The sequence below is a fragment of the Ictalurus furcatus genome, chromosome 3, assembly GCF_023375685.1.
Source record: "Ictalurus furcatus strain D&B chromosome 3, Billie_1.0, whole genome shotgun sequence".
Classification (NCBI taxonomy): domain Eukaryota; kingdom Metazoa; phylum Chordata; class Actinopteri; order Siluriformes; family Ictaluridae; genus Ictalurus; species Ictalurus furcatus.
In genome coordinates, this window is record NC_071257.1 from 12,587,918 (window position 1) to 12,606,180 (window position 18,263).

Genomic DNA, 18,263 nt, shown 5'->3' on the forward strand with positions numbered 1-18,263 from the left:
TGTTGCCTTCTGTTTAATAAACACATATTTATTTTGCTGACACGGACAGTTCAGAGCTCGTTCAAAACACAAACAAGGTGACTCGAAAACTGGAAAAAATATTCTGAACAAAGTGTTAGCTACTTGTCGACAGGACTCAAGCTTCTTGTTAGGCCGACACTGGGTCACATTCATGAATCGTTTAGTAAAGTTCAGTGTGAATGTCTGCGTAAGACAAACCGAATATAAATAAATAAATAAATAAATAAATAAATTTCCGCCGGATTTACAAAAGCTTCAGAAAGGCTGAATTTCTTCACACTCGTGTATGTTGATCACCTGTCACATGCAAAGCACGTTCCCACCACAGCTCATGTGAGTGTAGCGACACCCACAAAACTGGGAGCACGAAATGAACCATCAGGGTAGAGGCTGAATAATAGAAGCAAAGGTTTTTTTTTCTTTAAAACTCACTTCTCTGCAAATAAAAATTATTTAATAACATGTAGCAATAATAATAACAATAATAATAAAAGAGTGCTAATTCTTCTGTCAGCTGAGGCATTATTTTACTAGTCCATACAGGATTTCGCAGAGTTTTGTGATTGCTGCAGCAAACAACACTTACTTTTGTGGTGGCTTTTTTTTGTGTGTGTGTGGAAAACTTCTTGAAACGGTCTTTCCCAGTGATGTTTGTTGGTAAAAGAGACCTTTTTAGCTATACTCAAGTTCACCGCGCGTGAATCGAAGGGGGTTTTGGCTGAAGGCATGTTGTGATGACGTCACATGACGTGTCTTGGCCCAAATCTGTGGAAAACCTGCAAGTTTTGCAAAAATTGCAAGCTCCTCCAAATATTGCAGCGTTTGCTTGGTTTAGCGGAGGCATTTCTTTTGACATCGTATTGTATTAATGCCAATAATATAAAAGACTGGGTTTCGCAAAATTTTCCTAGATGGTATTCTTAGTCCCTGACCTAATGAACTGGCATGAGGATGTGTTTTTGATAGACTCCAAAGCTCTTCTATAAATCGCTCTGGATTATGGCATCTGCTAAATGCTGTAAACGTAATAAAAGACAGAAAGACACTGGGCAAAAATGGCATTCATGGAAGAGTGGCTTCGTGAAAACCACTGCTAACACAGAAGAACATTAAGACTCATCTGAATTTTGCCAAAACACACCTTGATGATCGTCAAACTTTTTTGGGAGAATGTTCTGTGAACTGATGAGTCGAAAGTGGAACTGTTTGGAAGGCAGGGGTCCTGTTACGTGTGGTGTACACCAAACACAGAATTCCACAAAAAATACATCATACTTCAATCACGGTGGGGGCAGTGTGATGGTGTGGGGATGCTTTGTTGCTTCACGGCCTGGGCAGCTTGCAATATTTTACGGAAACATGAATTCTGTTCTCAGAAAATCCTAAAGGAGAATGTCTGGTCTTCAGTCCGTAAATTGAAATTCAAGAGCAACTGGATTATGCAGCAAGACAATGACACACAGCTTAGGAGTAAGTCCTAGTCCTAGAAGTAAGTGAAAGACTGATCTCCAGTTATCGGAAGCGTTTGGTTGTAGTCATTGCTGCTAAAGGTGGCACAACCAGATTTTAAGTTTAAGGGGCAATTAGTTTTTCACATGGGTGATAGGTGTTGAATAACTTTTTGCTTCAATAAAAAAAAAAAAAAAAAAAAAAAACTGTAGTTTTTACCCAGGTTGCCTTCGTTTGATGGTGCATTTCATCTGAAGATCTAAAACTACTTAATACGGGATATTCATAAAAACAGAAGAAATCAGGATGGGGCAAATACTTTTTCACAACACAGGAGAAGTCCCTGTTTTTCCCATCCTATGGTTGTTGAACCTACTTCCCCACTGAGCAACTAAGAATAAAAAGTAATAGCCCGGATGTGAAATCTGTTTGTCCTGAGTGCCGGTGCTAGCAACTTGCCTACAATGGAGGAGTCTATTAACAGCTCATTTGAAATCTGCAATCACAAACATTTTATTCAGATTGACAAAAATATGCATGGGAACACAGCGAGAGATGATATCTGGAAATCTGTTGGTTATAATTCCAGCTATAAACCAGTCACATAAATATTAACAGTCCCAGTGGCTTCTTTCATGTGCCAGTGCTTTTACAGGTCTGGCCTGTGGATCAGGAGGAAAACGCGTGGAAACTCCAGCAGAAGAATAAAAGGATGACATTCATCTGAGGAATCAAGTTGATGGGTCTCTTTGAGCTGCCTACATTGGGCAGCAAATCTGAATACACACAGCAACAGTAAAATAACTCCAGCAGTCATCTTTCTGTAGAACCGTATTAAATTAAACTGAAGCAGACCTTCAAGCTAGGAAACTTGGACAACGAAATGCCAGACGATCCTTTCTGTAGAATTTCAGCGGTACAGAGATCAATACAATAATTTGTCCCTTTTTTTTTCCTTTTTTTTTTTTTTTTGAGTAGGTGGTGGAAATCCTTACAGGCCGACTGCTAAGACAGTTAAACCCAAGTCATAAGTTAAGACGGATTGTGAATGGTCCGGTTCAATCTATCCAAGAAGGAGCATCCAGAACCTCATGAAGTGGTATAATTCATAAAACAGTTCACCAAAAAAAACAAAAAACAAATCTGGGGTCAATATTTCCAAATGACAAGGGAGACTAGAAACGAGCATGAACATCACTTGCCCGTTGCTTCCCTCGGCCATAAATTTAGTGCATCATGTAAACAAACACCCTGCTTTATGACCCAATTCCCCACTAACCAAGCTTACAGTGCAGCAAATCTCCACACAACACACACACACACACACACACACACACACACACACACACATATACATATACATGTGTGCTATGGATGTGGAACAGGTTTCTGGCACTGGCATGAGGATGAATGACTGCTCGCTGCCACTGCCTCAAGTCGAAGAGAGTATGAATATGGTTTGTGTATGAAGTGGCTGGCTTATGCCGGGGGCGTGGGAGACATTTGGAAAAAATGCAGGCGGTCATTAAACAGCGGGGCAGGCTCAGATGAAAGCCCTGTGCTAACGAGGGCGGATGTTAATTGAAGGCGGGCACAGCATGGGATCTCAAGGCTTCACACCGCCACAGACAGAAAACACTTCACCCACCAGTGGCTGGTACATGATTCAGCCCCGGGCCTGTATTTACCAAGCATCTCAGAGTACAAGAGCAAGAGTAGAGATAGAGGATAGTTTTTTTTTTTTGGGGGGGGGGGGGTGGAGGGGTTTCTTCCTTATTAGAAGTGTTATCAGTGCATATCTACAGTAGTCGGTCCATAAATATTTGGACATGCCGTCTAGCTTTCCATCACAGTATATTGGAGTTTCAATTAAATAATGAACATGACCTCAAAATGCAGACTTTCAGCTTTAATTTGAGGGTAACCTCCCTCTCCCTCTCTCAAGCCACATATGATATTAAGGAGATGCCAGTGATCCTGACCCTTTCTGCTCTCCGGACCTGCCTGATCCATCCTAATGCCCTACCTCTGTATGGAGCTCTCATCAACTGGAGGCTACATTCTGCTACTGAGGACGACCCAAAGCAGTGCAGCCTGGAGATTGCGGAGGATGGTGCCACTTGAAGTACCATGGAAATGGTTCTGGACCTCAATTCTACATGGACATTCTCGCTGTGGTCCCTGGGACTACGGTTGCTACTCTGGCCTAAGGACTGCAATTACCACATATAGCTTTGCACTCAAGTCTCCTTTAGTGAACAGTGGATCAATTCGACAAACAGACTTCATATAAAAACCATAACGAACTTTCTTTTACTTTCACACTATCCGTTGTTACCCAGATAAAGAGTACTGTTCTGTGTGGGTCCTCACATTTTTAAGGGACCTAAAGTAATTGGAAGATCGGCCGCTCAGCTGATCTACGGCCGGATGTGCGTTATTCCCTCGTTATTTTACAAATTGGCAGGGAAAAATTCTAGAGTTGATTAAAAGTGTACCATTTGCATTTAATTGGCAACAGGTCAGTAACATGATAGGGTAGAAAGAGAGTATCTTAGAGAGACAGAGTCTTTCAGAAATAAAGATGGGAAGGAAACTGGATGGAAGCATATATTACTCTAAAACCTGTATATACACCTTTCAGTATTGATGGTGCCTTTCCAGATGTGCAAGCTGCCCACTCCATAGGTACTAATACACCCTCATACCATCAGAGATGCAGGCTTTTGAACTGAGAGTTGATAAAAAAAAACGGATAGACCCTTTCCTCTTTAGTTTAGAGGACGTGGCGTCTGGAGTCCATGGTTTCCAAAAAGAATTTCAAATTTCGATCCGTCTGATCACAGAACAGTTTTCCACGTTGCCTCAGTCCATTTTAAATGAGCTTTGGCCTGGAGAAGATGGTGGCATTTCTGGATAATGTGCATATACGGCTTCTCCTTTGCATGATCGAGCTTTACCCAGCATTTGTGGATGGCATGGCGAACTGTGTTCACAGATAATGAGTTCTGGAGGTGTTTCTGAGCCCATGAAGTGTCCAAACATTTATGTATCTATTAAATAAACTATTAGGGCAGAGTAATGCATTAACACATAGTCTCATCGATGGCATATAAAGAATGATGTGGGGCAAACAATTTTTACACACATGCTTTAAAAAAATTTCTAAATTAAGGATGCAGCTGTCTATCTTCCTTCAAGTGTTTTCATAACGCCCTACTGGTTTCGTGCAGTGTTTCCTCCAAATACCAAACATGGTAAAACATAAAAGCTGGAACCCTTTCATTAAAAAAATAAAAATGAAAAATAACTAACTAAACGTACCATTCTATCATCTGTCCTTTTGGGTAATTTGCATTTTGATTGGACAATGTATGCTTAGTCTATATACATACAGAGTCACACTTTTATAGAGTGAATAATCCACTTTGCTCACGTTCATTATATCCATTGTGTATTTCACATGTATCATCTCAATCTTAAAGCTGCAGTACTGAACTTTTGCCTCTCTATCGCCATCTGTGTTTGAAACATAAAATTGCAAGTTACTTGCAGTGTTATTTTGTTTATGTGGGTTGCACTGCTCCTCTGCGCGGATGAATCTGATGGTTTGAGGAATACGTGTGGGTTGAATATTAGCTCCAATACTTGACAACGGAGGTGGTGGCGAATACGGTTTTCTTGGAGTAGACGTGAATTGCTTTCTCTCATAGCTAGCAGAAAATAAGTGCAATCTACCACACTGATCATGGCAAAAAATAAAAAAACACAACACAGGAAACTCAATACCTAGCTGAATCAAGCAAACAAGTGCGCTAATGTTAGCCAGATACCTACTGAGCCACTGAAATATCTTATCTGTTCAACAGAGAAAAAGCTCATCTCTACGTCAGTCTTCATTCCCTTCAGATCTCAGAGTCTCCACCCCTCAAAAGCCATTCCGATATTTATTTGATTCGCTTTCTGTTTTTCACTGCAGGCTCACTGTGGTTCGTGGTTTCTTGGCTTTGACAACAGCTGATTCCCCAGATGTCAACGATGATTGCGTTTAGAACTATCCAGATGAAAAGCAGCCATCTAGATGACGACTTTAAATTCTAAGCAATTGTTGTAAGAACAAGCTACAAACACTACACCGTCCTCAGCTCGTGCACACACGATATAGTAACTGGCTCTTCTTTCTGTTTACAGACGTGACGTAACCACTGTATCTTTAAGGTCATAGGTGGTGCACTTGTGCATAATTCCAAAAAAGTACAAAATAATCTGCACTTAGTTAACACTACAATTAGTCAACAGCAACTAATGTGTGGATGATGTCACGATATGAATAACTCATAAGTCCAGCTGTACGATGTGTTCGGGGATAACGTTTATTCTGAGTTCACACCCAGTCAAACTCTATCTGAACTAAACTAAAACTCTTCTGCTTTACCTAACAATATATCGGACGACACATTTCCCCATCGCTACACATGCCAAACATTTTATAGTGATGTCTTTTTACCTTTGGAAGACAAAGGGGGTTTAATCCTGCTAGCCTATTTATGCCAGCTGCCCCTGCCAAGACGTCCAAAAAGCTCGAAAAGATAAGGTTCTTAGAACAGGTCTTTGTTTGAAATATGATGCTATTCTTATATAATAACACATAATTACTAGATGTGTGTGTGTGCGCGCACTGTTTACTGACCTGCTCTTCAGTGATCAGGCCTTTGCATGTGTGTGTAGATAGAGGCATGCTCTGACACAACTCCCCCAGCAACATGGACACCTCTTTCATACTCCTCCAGCAACACACCAGCACCATCTGCGCAGTGACCCGATAAGCTTCAGATCCTGTAGAATATATACACATGAAACAATATTCCTGGATTATTATCATCATTTATTTAAGTATTTTGGTACAATCTGACCCAGCCTTGTGTGTGATGACACACTGACCTCTAACGGACAAAACAAGTACTGCAGCTAATAACTAAGTAACATCAGTTTCTGTTTACGTGTACAAGAGCTGTTATTGTTCCTAGCTTTGACATATGCACTGGATTTCAAGAGTAGATAAGGTAAACCATGTCAGGAAAATTGGCACGATCAGGATTAGATCTGCTTTCACCGTTGCTCCTGGCCTGAGGTGTGCGCAGCTGCTCATCAGAGGTTGCGTCCAGCTCTCTGGCACTGGTGAAGAAGTCATTGGTGTCTCGAGGTTGAATTTCCTGGAGGATCTTCTGCAGGCCAGATGATGTTTCTTTGGAGGGCGGGAAAAAAAAGCATACACACAAAGGGCATAAATAAAAACCTACTTACAATCAAAACTCGCTCATTAATTAATCCCTAACTAGTTCCTCATATTTTAACTCAATTTTGCTACCATTTCTTCACCTTAACATATTACTGTTATGCAAAATGAGGATAGAGGGTAATATAGAAATTAAGGAATAAAGGGATTTTATCCATATAATAAGTAGGTTACATGTCCCATCGTGTACTAAGTATTTGATTGTAATGTGACAGTTTCAAACATGAGGCCAAGCAAGCAAGCACACTGGAGTATTAACTGCCCTAGTGGCCTGGCTAATGAATGTCAGATTTGTACAACCATTGTGTTTAAAGGAAAAGTCCCAGCTGAACAACCTGCATATCCATAATTATAATCAATAGTGGGAAAGACTGACTAAATCGTCTGTACAGTCTATTTTCACTTACATTTTCTACATTACCCAGAATCCCATTTGACTGTCATCATGCTCGTCATCTCACAGATCACTACCTAGCCAAGCTGAATCTCTACCATAACTCAGCACAATTCCATCATATAGCTGCTTTGCATTCCAGTACATGGCAGTGATTGTATAACGATTGCAGTCTCCACTACTCCTACACTGGATTCATCATTAATAGGACAATGCTGGAAAGAGTGAGTGAGAAAAGAAGCTCTGATGCGTTTGCATTTAGAAGTTAGCAGCTAAAAATCTGACTATAACGTCTGTTTGAAATTATTTTAACTAGATTAAACGCCATTGTAACTGAACTAGCAATGTCTCCCTGTAGCATCAGAGCGACAGACAACCGATACCTTTTCACAAGGATAACAACCATACAGCACCAAATGCCAAATAAGCAATAGAATCCATAAGCGTATCACACGTATTTTAATGTAAATATATTTCATGTGTTTCAAGGTTTAACGTGTATCTAAGCGCATCTGAAATGCTAACCCGAGTCAGTGTCCATCGGGATAAGACCCTCGGGGGAGGAGCTCTGGACGACAGGTGAAACCACATCGGACATCCTGTAGCACAGAGCAATGAGGTCTGACACAACTTGGCTCCATTCAGCCTGCAGCTGGAGAGATCTACACACACACACACACACACACACACACACACCCCATCTGGATTAATAAGAGACACAAAAAACTGTCACCTACGATAGAAGTGTATTATAGAATTGCACATTACTATGCTTAGTAAGAAAGAAAGGTATAATGATGAACACACGTGGCTAATCTGGCCTTAATAAGTGTGCTACTATACCCAGTGCTGAGCTGCTGCAGGGCCGCAGTGATACAGTGAGCTCTGCCATATAAGGGACAGGAAGCAGCAGCTATGAGCAGAGAAGCCTCAGCCTGAACAACCTCAGCCTTCAGACACGTCATCAAGAAGAGCACCACTGAAACGCAGTAAACATTTCAGAAACACTCTTCCTTAACATTACAGCAAGATATGATATTTACACACCATAAATAACCTAAAAAGTGCACATACAAGATAAGACATGTATCTACACGCGAGTTCTGCTGCACGAAGGACAGCCAGCAACAAGCTACAGTGCTGTGAAAATGTATTTGCCCCCTCTTTTGTTTTTGTGCATCTCTCATACTAAATTGTTAAAGAAATTAAAGCAAGATCTAATATAAAAACAAAGGCAACCTGAGTTAACACAGAATATAGTTTTAAAATGATAATGTTATTTATGGAAGCAAAAAAAAGTTATCCAATACCAACTGGGCCTGTGTGAAAATGTATTTGCCCCCGGAGTTACTTATTCCCCAAATCTATGTAACTGCATTCATAATGGGGTCAACCAGGCCTGATTACTGCAACCCCTGTTCAATCAAATCAACAGCATCAAGTTGGTTAAATGTCTTACTCAGTAACACACTGTGCCAAAATTGAAAGAAATTACAGAAATGATGAGGAAAAAGGTGAGTGAAATACATTAGTCTGGGAAGGGTTACAAAAGCTATTTCAAAGGCTCTCGGACTCCAAAGAACCACAGCGAGAGCCATTATCTCCAAATGGAAAAAACTCAGCTCAGTAGTGAACCTTCCCAGAAGTGGCTGACCTTCCAAAATTCCTCCAAGCGCACAGCAACTACTCATCCAGGTGATACTCATGATACTCATCAAGGTGAAAACCACTGCTAACCCAGAACATCATTAAGGCTCGTCTGAATTTTGCCAGAACACACCCGTTCTGTGATCTCATGAGTCGAAAGTGGAACTGATTGGAAGACAGGGGTCCCGTTACATCTGGCATAAACCAAATACAGAATTCCACAAAAAGAACATCATACCTAAAGTCAAGCATGGTGGTGGAAGTGTGATGGTGTGGGGATGCTTTGCTGCTTCAGGGCCTGGGAAACTTGCAATAATTTGAGAGAAACATGAGTTCTGCTCTCTACCAGAAAATCCTGAAGGAGAATGTCTGGTCTTCAGTCTGTTAGTTAAAACTCAAGCACAACTGGATTATGCAGCAAGACAATGATCCACAGCATAGGAGTAAGTCCTAGTCCTAGAAGTAAGTGAAAGATTGATCTCCAGTTATCGGAAGCGGTTGGTTGCAGTTATTACTGCTAAAGGTGGCACAACCAGATTTTACGTTTAAGGGAGCAACACGTTTTTTACATGGATGAGGTGTGTTGGATAAGTTTTTTTGCTTCAATAAAAAAAAGAAAAACTGTACTGTGTGTTTATTCAGGTTGCCTTTGTTTGATGTATTTCGTTTGAAGATCTAAAACTATTTAGTATGAGATATACACAACAGAAAAAAGCAAAGAAAAGAAAAACACATTTTCATAGCACTGTAATATACCTGCCATTGTGTTCCTTTCCAAAATGGAGATCTCAGAAGCCTGGATAAAGTCTGGTAGCTGCAGAGGGACACTTTTCTCGTCGGCACAGTGGAGTAGCGCCTGCTGGAGAGCCTCCTGGTGTAACAGCAGATTGAGCAAGTGGGCAGCTGTGACGCTATCAAAGGGCTTGGTACTGGTGCTGAGGTCCAGAGCAGCCTGGAGTACACACCGTAGTCTTGCCAGCTCCTGAGCAGCCGCATATGCAGGAGAAATGTTAAAAATACTGCACTAAGCAACATTAACAAAGCCTGTGATAATTAATGCGGAATACGGAAATATTAGGATGTCATGCTGCAACAGTATCTCTTACTATCCAAGGAATTAATATTGCTCAGCTATAGGAGCCAGCCAAATGGTCGATCCACAACAAACCTGCAAGCCCACTGTTTTGGAAGGCAGTTTTTGCAGCAGTGTACAGGCCAGCTGTTTCACCTCCAGGAAGTTGCTGGAAAGACAGTAGAGGACAGCCTGTGCATATGGAACAGTCACACAGTCTCCCAGAGCAAAGCTTTCTGGGTCTGTCACAAAGAAGCAAAAGGCATATTTAGTGGCCTGACAGCTTTTATCAACATGAGACTTAACGTTGATCTGCTCCACTTATTTAGTCTGGATTTTTGAGTGTAACTTATAGGCAGAGCATCAAAATCAGTTTCCAGAACTTTTCAAATGGCTAGTTTCATCAAATCCGTAGGATTCTGTAAGAAATGTGCAAGAACTAGGATATTTTTAAAATCAGACAAAGCGAGAGGCTACATCCAGAAGGCCAACTGATGAATCATCGGGCTGATCAAATCTGTTTTTTTAATAATATTAAGGGGATCTCATCAATCAACCTTGTGCATGCATAGTTTTGCGCACTGTGTGCATGTCCACGTACTTCGCTCAGGAGGACTTTGCATAGATTTACGAAGACCCATACATGTCAAAAAGCACGATCATAGAAAGACTCTTACAAAAGATTTACAGATTTGGACTAGGATGATGCCTTGCTTGATGATTTGGCATGCACAGCTTTGCACAGGGAAAGTGTTTTTAAGGAACACCGGAAGCTTTGCTGAGAGTGATGAGTGGCTCATAAGTTGAGTTTGTTTTCCCCGTGGAATTCTAGTTGATCTTTATTTCAGAGGAATTTTTTTTATTATCCACAGACACATTTCACAGAAAAATTGCAGACAGGTCTGACATTTCCCAAAAAACCATGAGCCAAATAATGACTCATGACTCATGCAGCACATTTCCAAATATAGCAGAGAAAAAGACAAGAATAATGAGGAATTTTCATGTCATCGCATGTTTTCTAAATGTTATTAAAAGAAATTTTTAAAACATATATTTCTTACACAAACCACTTATTAAAAAAAAAAGTAACATCCATCCATTTTCCATACCGCTTATCCTCCACAGGGTCACAGAAGCCTATTCCAGGGAACTCAGGGTACACTCTGGACAGGTTGCCAACCCATTGCAGGGCACAATCACACACACACTACAGACAATCTGGAAATGCCAATCAACCTACAACACGTCTTTGGACTGCAGGAGGAAACTAGAGTACCCGGAGGAAACCCCCGAGGCATGGCGAGAACATGCAAACTCCACACACACACAGGGCGGAGGTGAGATTCAAACCCCAAACACCGGAGGTGCGAGGCAAACCTGCCACCACATAACCACTAAGGCACCCTGCCCCCTTAAAAAAAAAAAAAGTGCTAAATAAACCAGTTTGATTTTCACTCTACTTTGTGCAACAGGTATCTCCACTCTAAACCGTCGTTCATATTTTGACAACTTATAGAGCAATGCGTTGCCCTGGACAATACACTGGACAATACACGCTGTCTGCAACAAGCAGTGCCATGAGCAGGCCTTTTTAAACCGTTTACCATATATTGAGGTTTGTGGGCTTTTCTTTATGTAAATGATCATGGCCGTGCACGAGCCACAAACAGAGTAATTTAATAAGCGTAGGATTTATCGACGTGCACGGTGTACAGCGGTGATGAATGGCAGTTCCCTTGTGTGTTCTGCCAGTACACACAAATGATGCACGCTTTGATAAATGAGACCACAGTTTTACTTAGCAGTAAATTCAAGAATGTTGATGTCGTTCCACATTAATAATAGAGGTTAAAGAAAATACGCTGAGCAGCCGGTGTACAGTTCCTGAACCTGGCACTACCATTTAAAGTGTAGACACCAGCATCATCATAATTAATGAACTTGGAGGTGTCGGTCATTAAATATTTAAATCAAACCATAAATTGGGGTCATTTTGGCACAGATTTTTTATGTTTGAACTGGGGAACCATGCTTCTGTCATTCATGAACATGATCTCCTAAAGCATTCAGGAACTGTACTGTCCCTGTGTGACAAAAACAAACAAAACAAAACAAAATAACAAAAAAAACCCTAGCAAATAATTGGGTTTGACAAAGAATGCTGGATTTAAAACACAGAGAATGCTTCTTCTTTTTTTATTATCATTATTATTTAACATTTATTTAGTCTCTATCTGTCATGCTACTCAGGCAGACAAGTGCTGGTGTGTGCAGTCACAACTCTATGGGCACTGTGGGTGTTGCGAATAACGACAAAGCTTTTTACACCGAAAAATGGAAAGGAAATGCATTTCATTTAAAGTAACCTCTATTTTCATTATTCCTTTAAATTACTAATCCAGGTTTCGTTACTGAAATTAACTTGGTCTATAATGTTTTGAAAGAAGATAAAGACGAGTGACGTGCAGTTTAATCAGTGAAGAAGACTGAGCAGTACCCATGCTGAAGGTGAAATGATCAGCCACCAGCCCCAGCAGCTGCAGAGTCACCAAACAACTGGAGAAAGAGGCTCCCGGCTGCAGCACCTGGAATAAACTCTCACAGAACCAGCAGAGGAACTCCTGAGAACACACACACACACACACACACACACACACACACACACACACAGAGACACACTCAACAGCTTTCTCTTAAGGGACCAAGTTGGATTATGGGAATAAGCTCCACAAGCCAGTGCTATATTTTACAATGCTTATTAGTAATCTGTGATTAACTTCTAGACTTGTCTGCTCAAATGATCAAAATCATATAGAAAGCTCAGCATCTAGGAACTCCCTAACCCCTCAATGTGACATCATCTCACTTACAGAAACGAAGAACCTTTCTCTGATCTGTTATCTAGACTTTTCTCTGAATCACCCCACCCCACAGCAGCCCTCTACGGTCTCTAGCTCATGGTCTTCTTCCCTGCTCCGAAACTTCCCTGGATTCAGTCACTTAATAAAATTAATGCTCTTTAACATATTAGAGGTCGACTGATAGTGGCCGGTAACCGAATAATCAATCGACAGCTTTTAAAATTGTTTTACCGATACACTCAAAATAAAATATCGTTGAGATTTATTACAAAAATAAACAGTACTGACTGTACCATGAAAATTTACTATACTTTTATACATATTAACTATTAATAAACATTAAAGTAAATAATATATACACATCCAAACTGACCCAAAAAATACTCCAAATAACAAATAAAAATCTTCTAAAATGAAAATTAAAAAAAAATTTAAAAATGAAAAAACACTTCAAATAACACAACCAAATTTAATCTGTGATCGGTGTTTTTATTTCTCCTCTAGAGGCCGCTCTCGTACTGTATAACAACAGCGGATAAAGTGGTTTAGTGCGTGACAAAATCAACGTGCGTGTTTATCTCATCTGTGCAATGTGGATTACAACCTTCAAAAACCCTCAATGCTGCTATGCCTAACACACTCATGCTATACCAGCTCAACAGTCACTACCATGTCAGTATCACTGCTGGGCTGAGAATGATTCACCACTCAAATAATATGTGGGCAGCCAACTCTTTCCACTGATGAAGGAGGTAGGGGAGAGCTGCCAAAGCTTTGTGAAGCAACAGTCAAAAATTGTACACCTACAGAATGACTCAAGTGGTTGAACCAAATAAAATAGGCATAGCTGCAAGGTGGATGTATTAGACAAACTGGAAACCGAGTGCAATACAGTCATGTGAAAAAATAAGTACACCCCATGTAGATTGTTGGCTTGTAATATTTGGAAAAGCAAACGTTTGATCCTCTTTGAAACAGTGCCTATTAATCAAGTTGATAGACTTGAATAAAACCACAAGGAAAATTAGCTTTTCCAATCATTTATTCAACAGAAATATCAATAGATGCGATATTCTTCTGTGGAAAAAGTAAGTATACCCTTGGCCTCAGAAGCTAGCATTGTCCCCTTTAGCAAAACTAATTTCTTGTAGGTGTTTTGCATAATTGTCCATAAGCGGGATTCAAATTAGGGTTTTAACTAGGCCATTCCATAACCTTCCATTTCCTCTTTCTGAGCCATTCCTTGGTGGATATGCTTTTGTGTTTAGGATAATTATCCTGTTGAAACTTGCAGTTCATTTTCAACTTTCAGACAGAGGGCCTCATATTATATTCAAGCACTCTCTGATATGATGCAGAATTCATAGCTGAATAAATGAATGCAAGCTGTCCAGTCCCTGAGGCAGTGAAGCAACCCCAAACCATAACATTTCCACCACCGTATTCATAGTTGGTATGAGGTGCTTCTCCTGAAAAGCTGTATTTGGTCTGCGACAAACATGTCTGCTGTTACTATGATCAAACAACTCTATTGCTGATTCGTCTGTCCAGAGCACATTATTCCAAGAGGCCTGGTCTTTGCCCATATACTCATAAGAAAACTGTAGTCTTGCAAAGGATTTTTCCTGGCACGCCTCTCATGCAGGTCAAATTTGTGCAATCTCTTTCTGATTGTAGACGCATGCACTTTGACCCAAACAGTTGCAAGACTTACTAGCAGATCCGGTGATGAAATTTTGGGGTTCTTGGAGACTTCATTTTGCATCAGACGGACTGCTCTTGGGCTGAATTTGCTGGGACGGCCAGTCCTGGACAAACTGGTAGTCGTTTGAAATCTGCTACATTTGTAGATGATTTTCCTTACAATGGAATGATGTATTTCAAATAATTTTGAGATCTTTTTAAATCCCTGGCCAGACTCATAGGTATCCACAACCTTTTTTCTGAATGCCTTACAGAACTCTTTAGATCTTGGCATGATGACACCACACACCTCAACAACAAAATGAAAACCAGACACTAGATATGAGAGGGAAAGAAACAACTCCCTAAACAGATTCTAATCACTGGCAGCCAATCTTGACCACCTGATTATAATTTTATGGAATTTAAGGTGTGACAAATGTAGGGGTGTACTTACTTTTTTCCATGACTGATCTGTTTTTTTTAATGAAAATTACTACAAAATGTCAATTTTATGTGTCATTTGATAGAGTGTATCACCTTTATTAACAGGCACTGTTTCAAAGAGGATCAAATGTTGGCTTGTCCAAACATGTCAAAAAAACCAACAACAATAATTTGTTGTTGGGGCGTACTTATTTTTTTTCACATGACCGTATAAACAAAAATATTTTTAGGCTGATTTCGTTGCTGGTCTACTGCTCTTTCTCCTATAAGGAATGATACTGTACCTGGTATGTTCTGAGGATGTGCTGGTCTCTGTCTTTCTGCTGCTCATCCTTCTGCTGTGCCAGCCTCTTCTGCAAAGACTGAGTGCTCTCCTTCATCCTACACAGGAGCTGCCCGCACAACAGAGACACCACAGAATGATTTTTTAGCAGGCTAGCTGAGTCGCCATATCACGCAACCAATCACAGTTTCTGCAGAACCAAACACATCAGTGTGCGTTTCAGACCTTCTTGAATAGGCTGACCGTCTGCTGTCGGACTCCAGGTGACTGGCTGTTCAAGTTGCTGGGCAGGAAGTGGCGGATCAATTCCATTTCTTGTATGGAGAGGGTCTCTGTGCTGCGATGGCTCTCACACACCAATCCGAGGGCGTCCAAACGCACCTAGTCCCACACGCACACACATACGGTTCCTTTACACTAAAGAACAGGTTCTAAAATAACTTTTTGGGGGAAAAAAAAAAGTAACAGCATATAGACTCCGGTTCACCTGGTCATGTTTGTGCACCAGAGCTTGCTTTAGTAGTGGAAGAGGTACCATCGTACCCCATAGTTGCTCGTCAGCAGGTTTGAGAACTCCTTGAGCTCTGGCAGCACGCAGACACGTCATCAATGCACCCAGTGCTCCTCTGCTACCCATGGAGCCTAACAACCCACAGTCACAACATAAAGGCTAGAAAAAGGTGGGTGGAACCATCTCTAATTGGATGGATGTCACAAGTTAAGTGCATCTTTTATTGTTACTCATAGAACATTTTTTGGTCCTTTGCACTCGCTGCAGTAGTCATTGTAGTACCAGTGTATTTTGAATATTTCTCTTGTCTTAGACACTACAAGCACTTTAAATCTGTTGATCTCAAAGCAGGGTCTGATAATTACAATCCACCATTGTCCAGTTCTAATTGGTTATTACCCTTAAATGTGCACACCATTTACCTGGTCATTCAATTGAACTGTTTTAATCCAAACCCCTATAATTCAAAAACAAGCAGACCTATAAATAATTTGGACCTAATGTGTTCCATCATCAGACATTTCAGGAACGAAAAGCTCTATGGCTGCAACAAACAGACAAAATATTGTATTACACACACTTCTGCACCTCAAGCTTCTGACATTAATCAGAATTTGGCAATATTCGAATTAGTACTGAATCATGTAAACGCCGCAATCCGATTGCCCAATTCAGATTAAGACGATTCTGATTCCCCAAATTATGATTCCCACCCCTGGAATATGCCGGTTTTTAATCAGAAAAGTGTTGCACGTAAACACCTTATTCAGAAAATCCACTGAAAGGTGATATACGCGCATGCTCAGTCCGCAAGGAATTGTGGGTGCTAACAGAAGCATAGGAAAGGCAACTCAGGCATACTTACAACAAACCTGTATACAGGAATACTGCGATGCCAATATGCATATAAACACTGTATTTGGGATATGTCTGCAACCCGAATATAGACCTTAAACGGAACTTGTTGTGCATGTAAACAGTCACTGAGCCTTTAATAGTTGGATAGTTTGGTTAATTATGTTCGGCGGAAGTGTGTGAAACTTATTTTATAGTTAAAGCAAAAAAAAAAAAAAAAAAAAAAAAAAGGTTAACTGCAACTAAACCCGTTTTATCACCTTGCAGGTTGCATGATGGTCCTTAAAGCACGCCATTACGTCCTATTACAAACGCCTATACAGAAAATAAAGAAAGTAAATAAAGTTGTTCTCTCACCATCTGAGCTGGAAGACATGTCCTGCAGGGCCTGAACCATGCACCCTAAACTAGCAGGGTTACAGCGCAACAATTTGGGCAGAAAGTAATCCAGAATATATGTGGTCTGCTCCAGCCTGGCTGTACATAGCACCTCGAGCAGTGGGATCACCCACGTCTTCTGCCAGTCATCCATCCAGCCATGGCAATCTCTGAACCGGGTACACAGCTGGTCCTTGTGACTCACAAACAGCCTCTCCAACAGCTCACTGGAGTACGTTGCCAGGGTCTGATCCCCCATGAGGGCTAGCAGCGTGGAAGGCAGACTGGCATCGAGACTGAGAAGGTACTCAGCACCTAAGTGCTCGGCCAGACATGCCAGTGAGCCATACTTGCCCTTCGCATGCCAGTCCAGTGCCAGCAGGCTGTGGGTCAGCTGGATAACGTAAGGGTCAGAGGTCGGGTCGGAGGCAGGGTTGCCACAGTGCTGGTGGAGCAGGAGGAGGTTTCGGAAGAGGATGCGGGTTTGGTGGCGCACACCATCCAATGGGTGCTCCCAGTGAGCGTAGACATGGCGAAGGAGGCGTGAGGGAAGCAGGCACTCGCCACTGAGTGATTGGCAGAGGAGAGAAGGTCGGGGTTCGGCCTGGAGGCAGTCAAAAGCAGCACTGCTCCACAGAGATAGAACTCTTGAGACCACCATTGCAGTGCTGGACTCCTTCACTCTACATAAAAATAAAAATATCACAAAATGATATGTATAGACAGTATTTGGAATTATATATCTTGGATCAATATCATCTACAATTCCGGTACCCAGAACTGTCTTGCATTGCAGAACCCAACTGCAATGCAGCATCTTCCACAGAAAGAGAGGTTCATCTTGAGAACGACATTTTTATGGATTTTGTGGAAAAGTAAATTTTTCCCCCTAATTTAATTCACAATAGCCCACAACTGCAGAAGACTACATCAGGTTCATCTCCTGTCAGTCAAGAACCAGAATCTGAGGGCACAGACTACTAAAAACTGGACAGTTGAACACAGTGATTTTTTTCCCTCCCTAATCTTCAACTGTCCAGTTTGGGTAAGACACCGTGCATGATAGCCTCAGATTCCTGTTCTTGGCTGACAGGAGAGGAACCTAATGTGGTCTTCTGCTGATGTAGCCCATCTGCCTCAAGTTTCTATGTTTTGTGCATGCTGTTGAGATGCTTTTCTGCTCATCACGGTTATAAAGAGTGATTACATGAGTTACTAAAGCCTTCCTGGCAGCTCAAACCAATCTGGCCATTTTCTTCTGACCTTTCTCATCAACAAGGCGTTTTCCACCCACAGAACACAGAGTTGCTCACTCAATGTTTTTACTCAACATTCTGTGCAAACTCTAGAGACTGTTGTGTGT

The 18,263-nt window shown here is 41.2% G+C and overlaps 1 protein-coding gene across 2 annotated transcripts in view; it reads right to left on the bottom strand.

The window, feature by feature from the left end:
- Positions 1 to 18,263, bottom strand: part of thada (THADA armadillo repeat containing) — a 108,789-nt gene that overhangs the window by 76,614 nt on the left and 13,912 nt on the right. For both annotated transcript variants that reach the window (XM_053620804.1, XM_053620803.1), the window contains exons 11-21: positions 16,880 to 17,583; positions 15,644 to 15,798; positions 15,382 to 15,537; positions 15,158 to 15,265; positions 12,380 to 12,503; positions 9,976 to 10,121; positions 9,564 to 9,789; positions 8,004 to 8,139; positions 7,686 to 7,822; positions 6,584 to 6,715; positions 6,161 to 6,306 (exon numbers count right to left, since the gene is read on the bottom strand). In XM_053620804.1, coding sequence (XP_053476779.1) covers positions 6,161 to 6,306; positions 6,584 to 6,715; positions 7,686 to 7,822; positions 8,004 to 8,139; positions 9,564 to 9,789; positions 9,976 to 10,121; positions 12,380 to 12,503; positions 15,158 to 15,265; positions 15,382 to 15,537; positions 15,644 to 15,798; positions 16,880 to 17,583 — 2,170 coding nt within the window. The remainder of the gene's footprint in view (positions 1 to 6,160; positions 6,307 to 6,583; positions 6,716 to 7,685; positions 7,823 to 8,003; positions 8,140 to 9,563; positions 9,790 to 9,975; positions 10,122 to 12,379; positions 12,504 to 15,157; positions 15,266 to 15,381; positions 15,538 to 15,643; positions 15,799 to 16,879; positions 17,584 to 18,263) is intronic.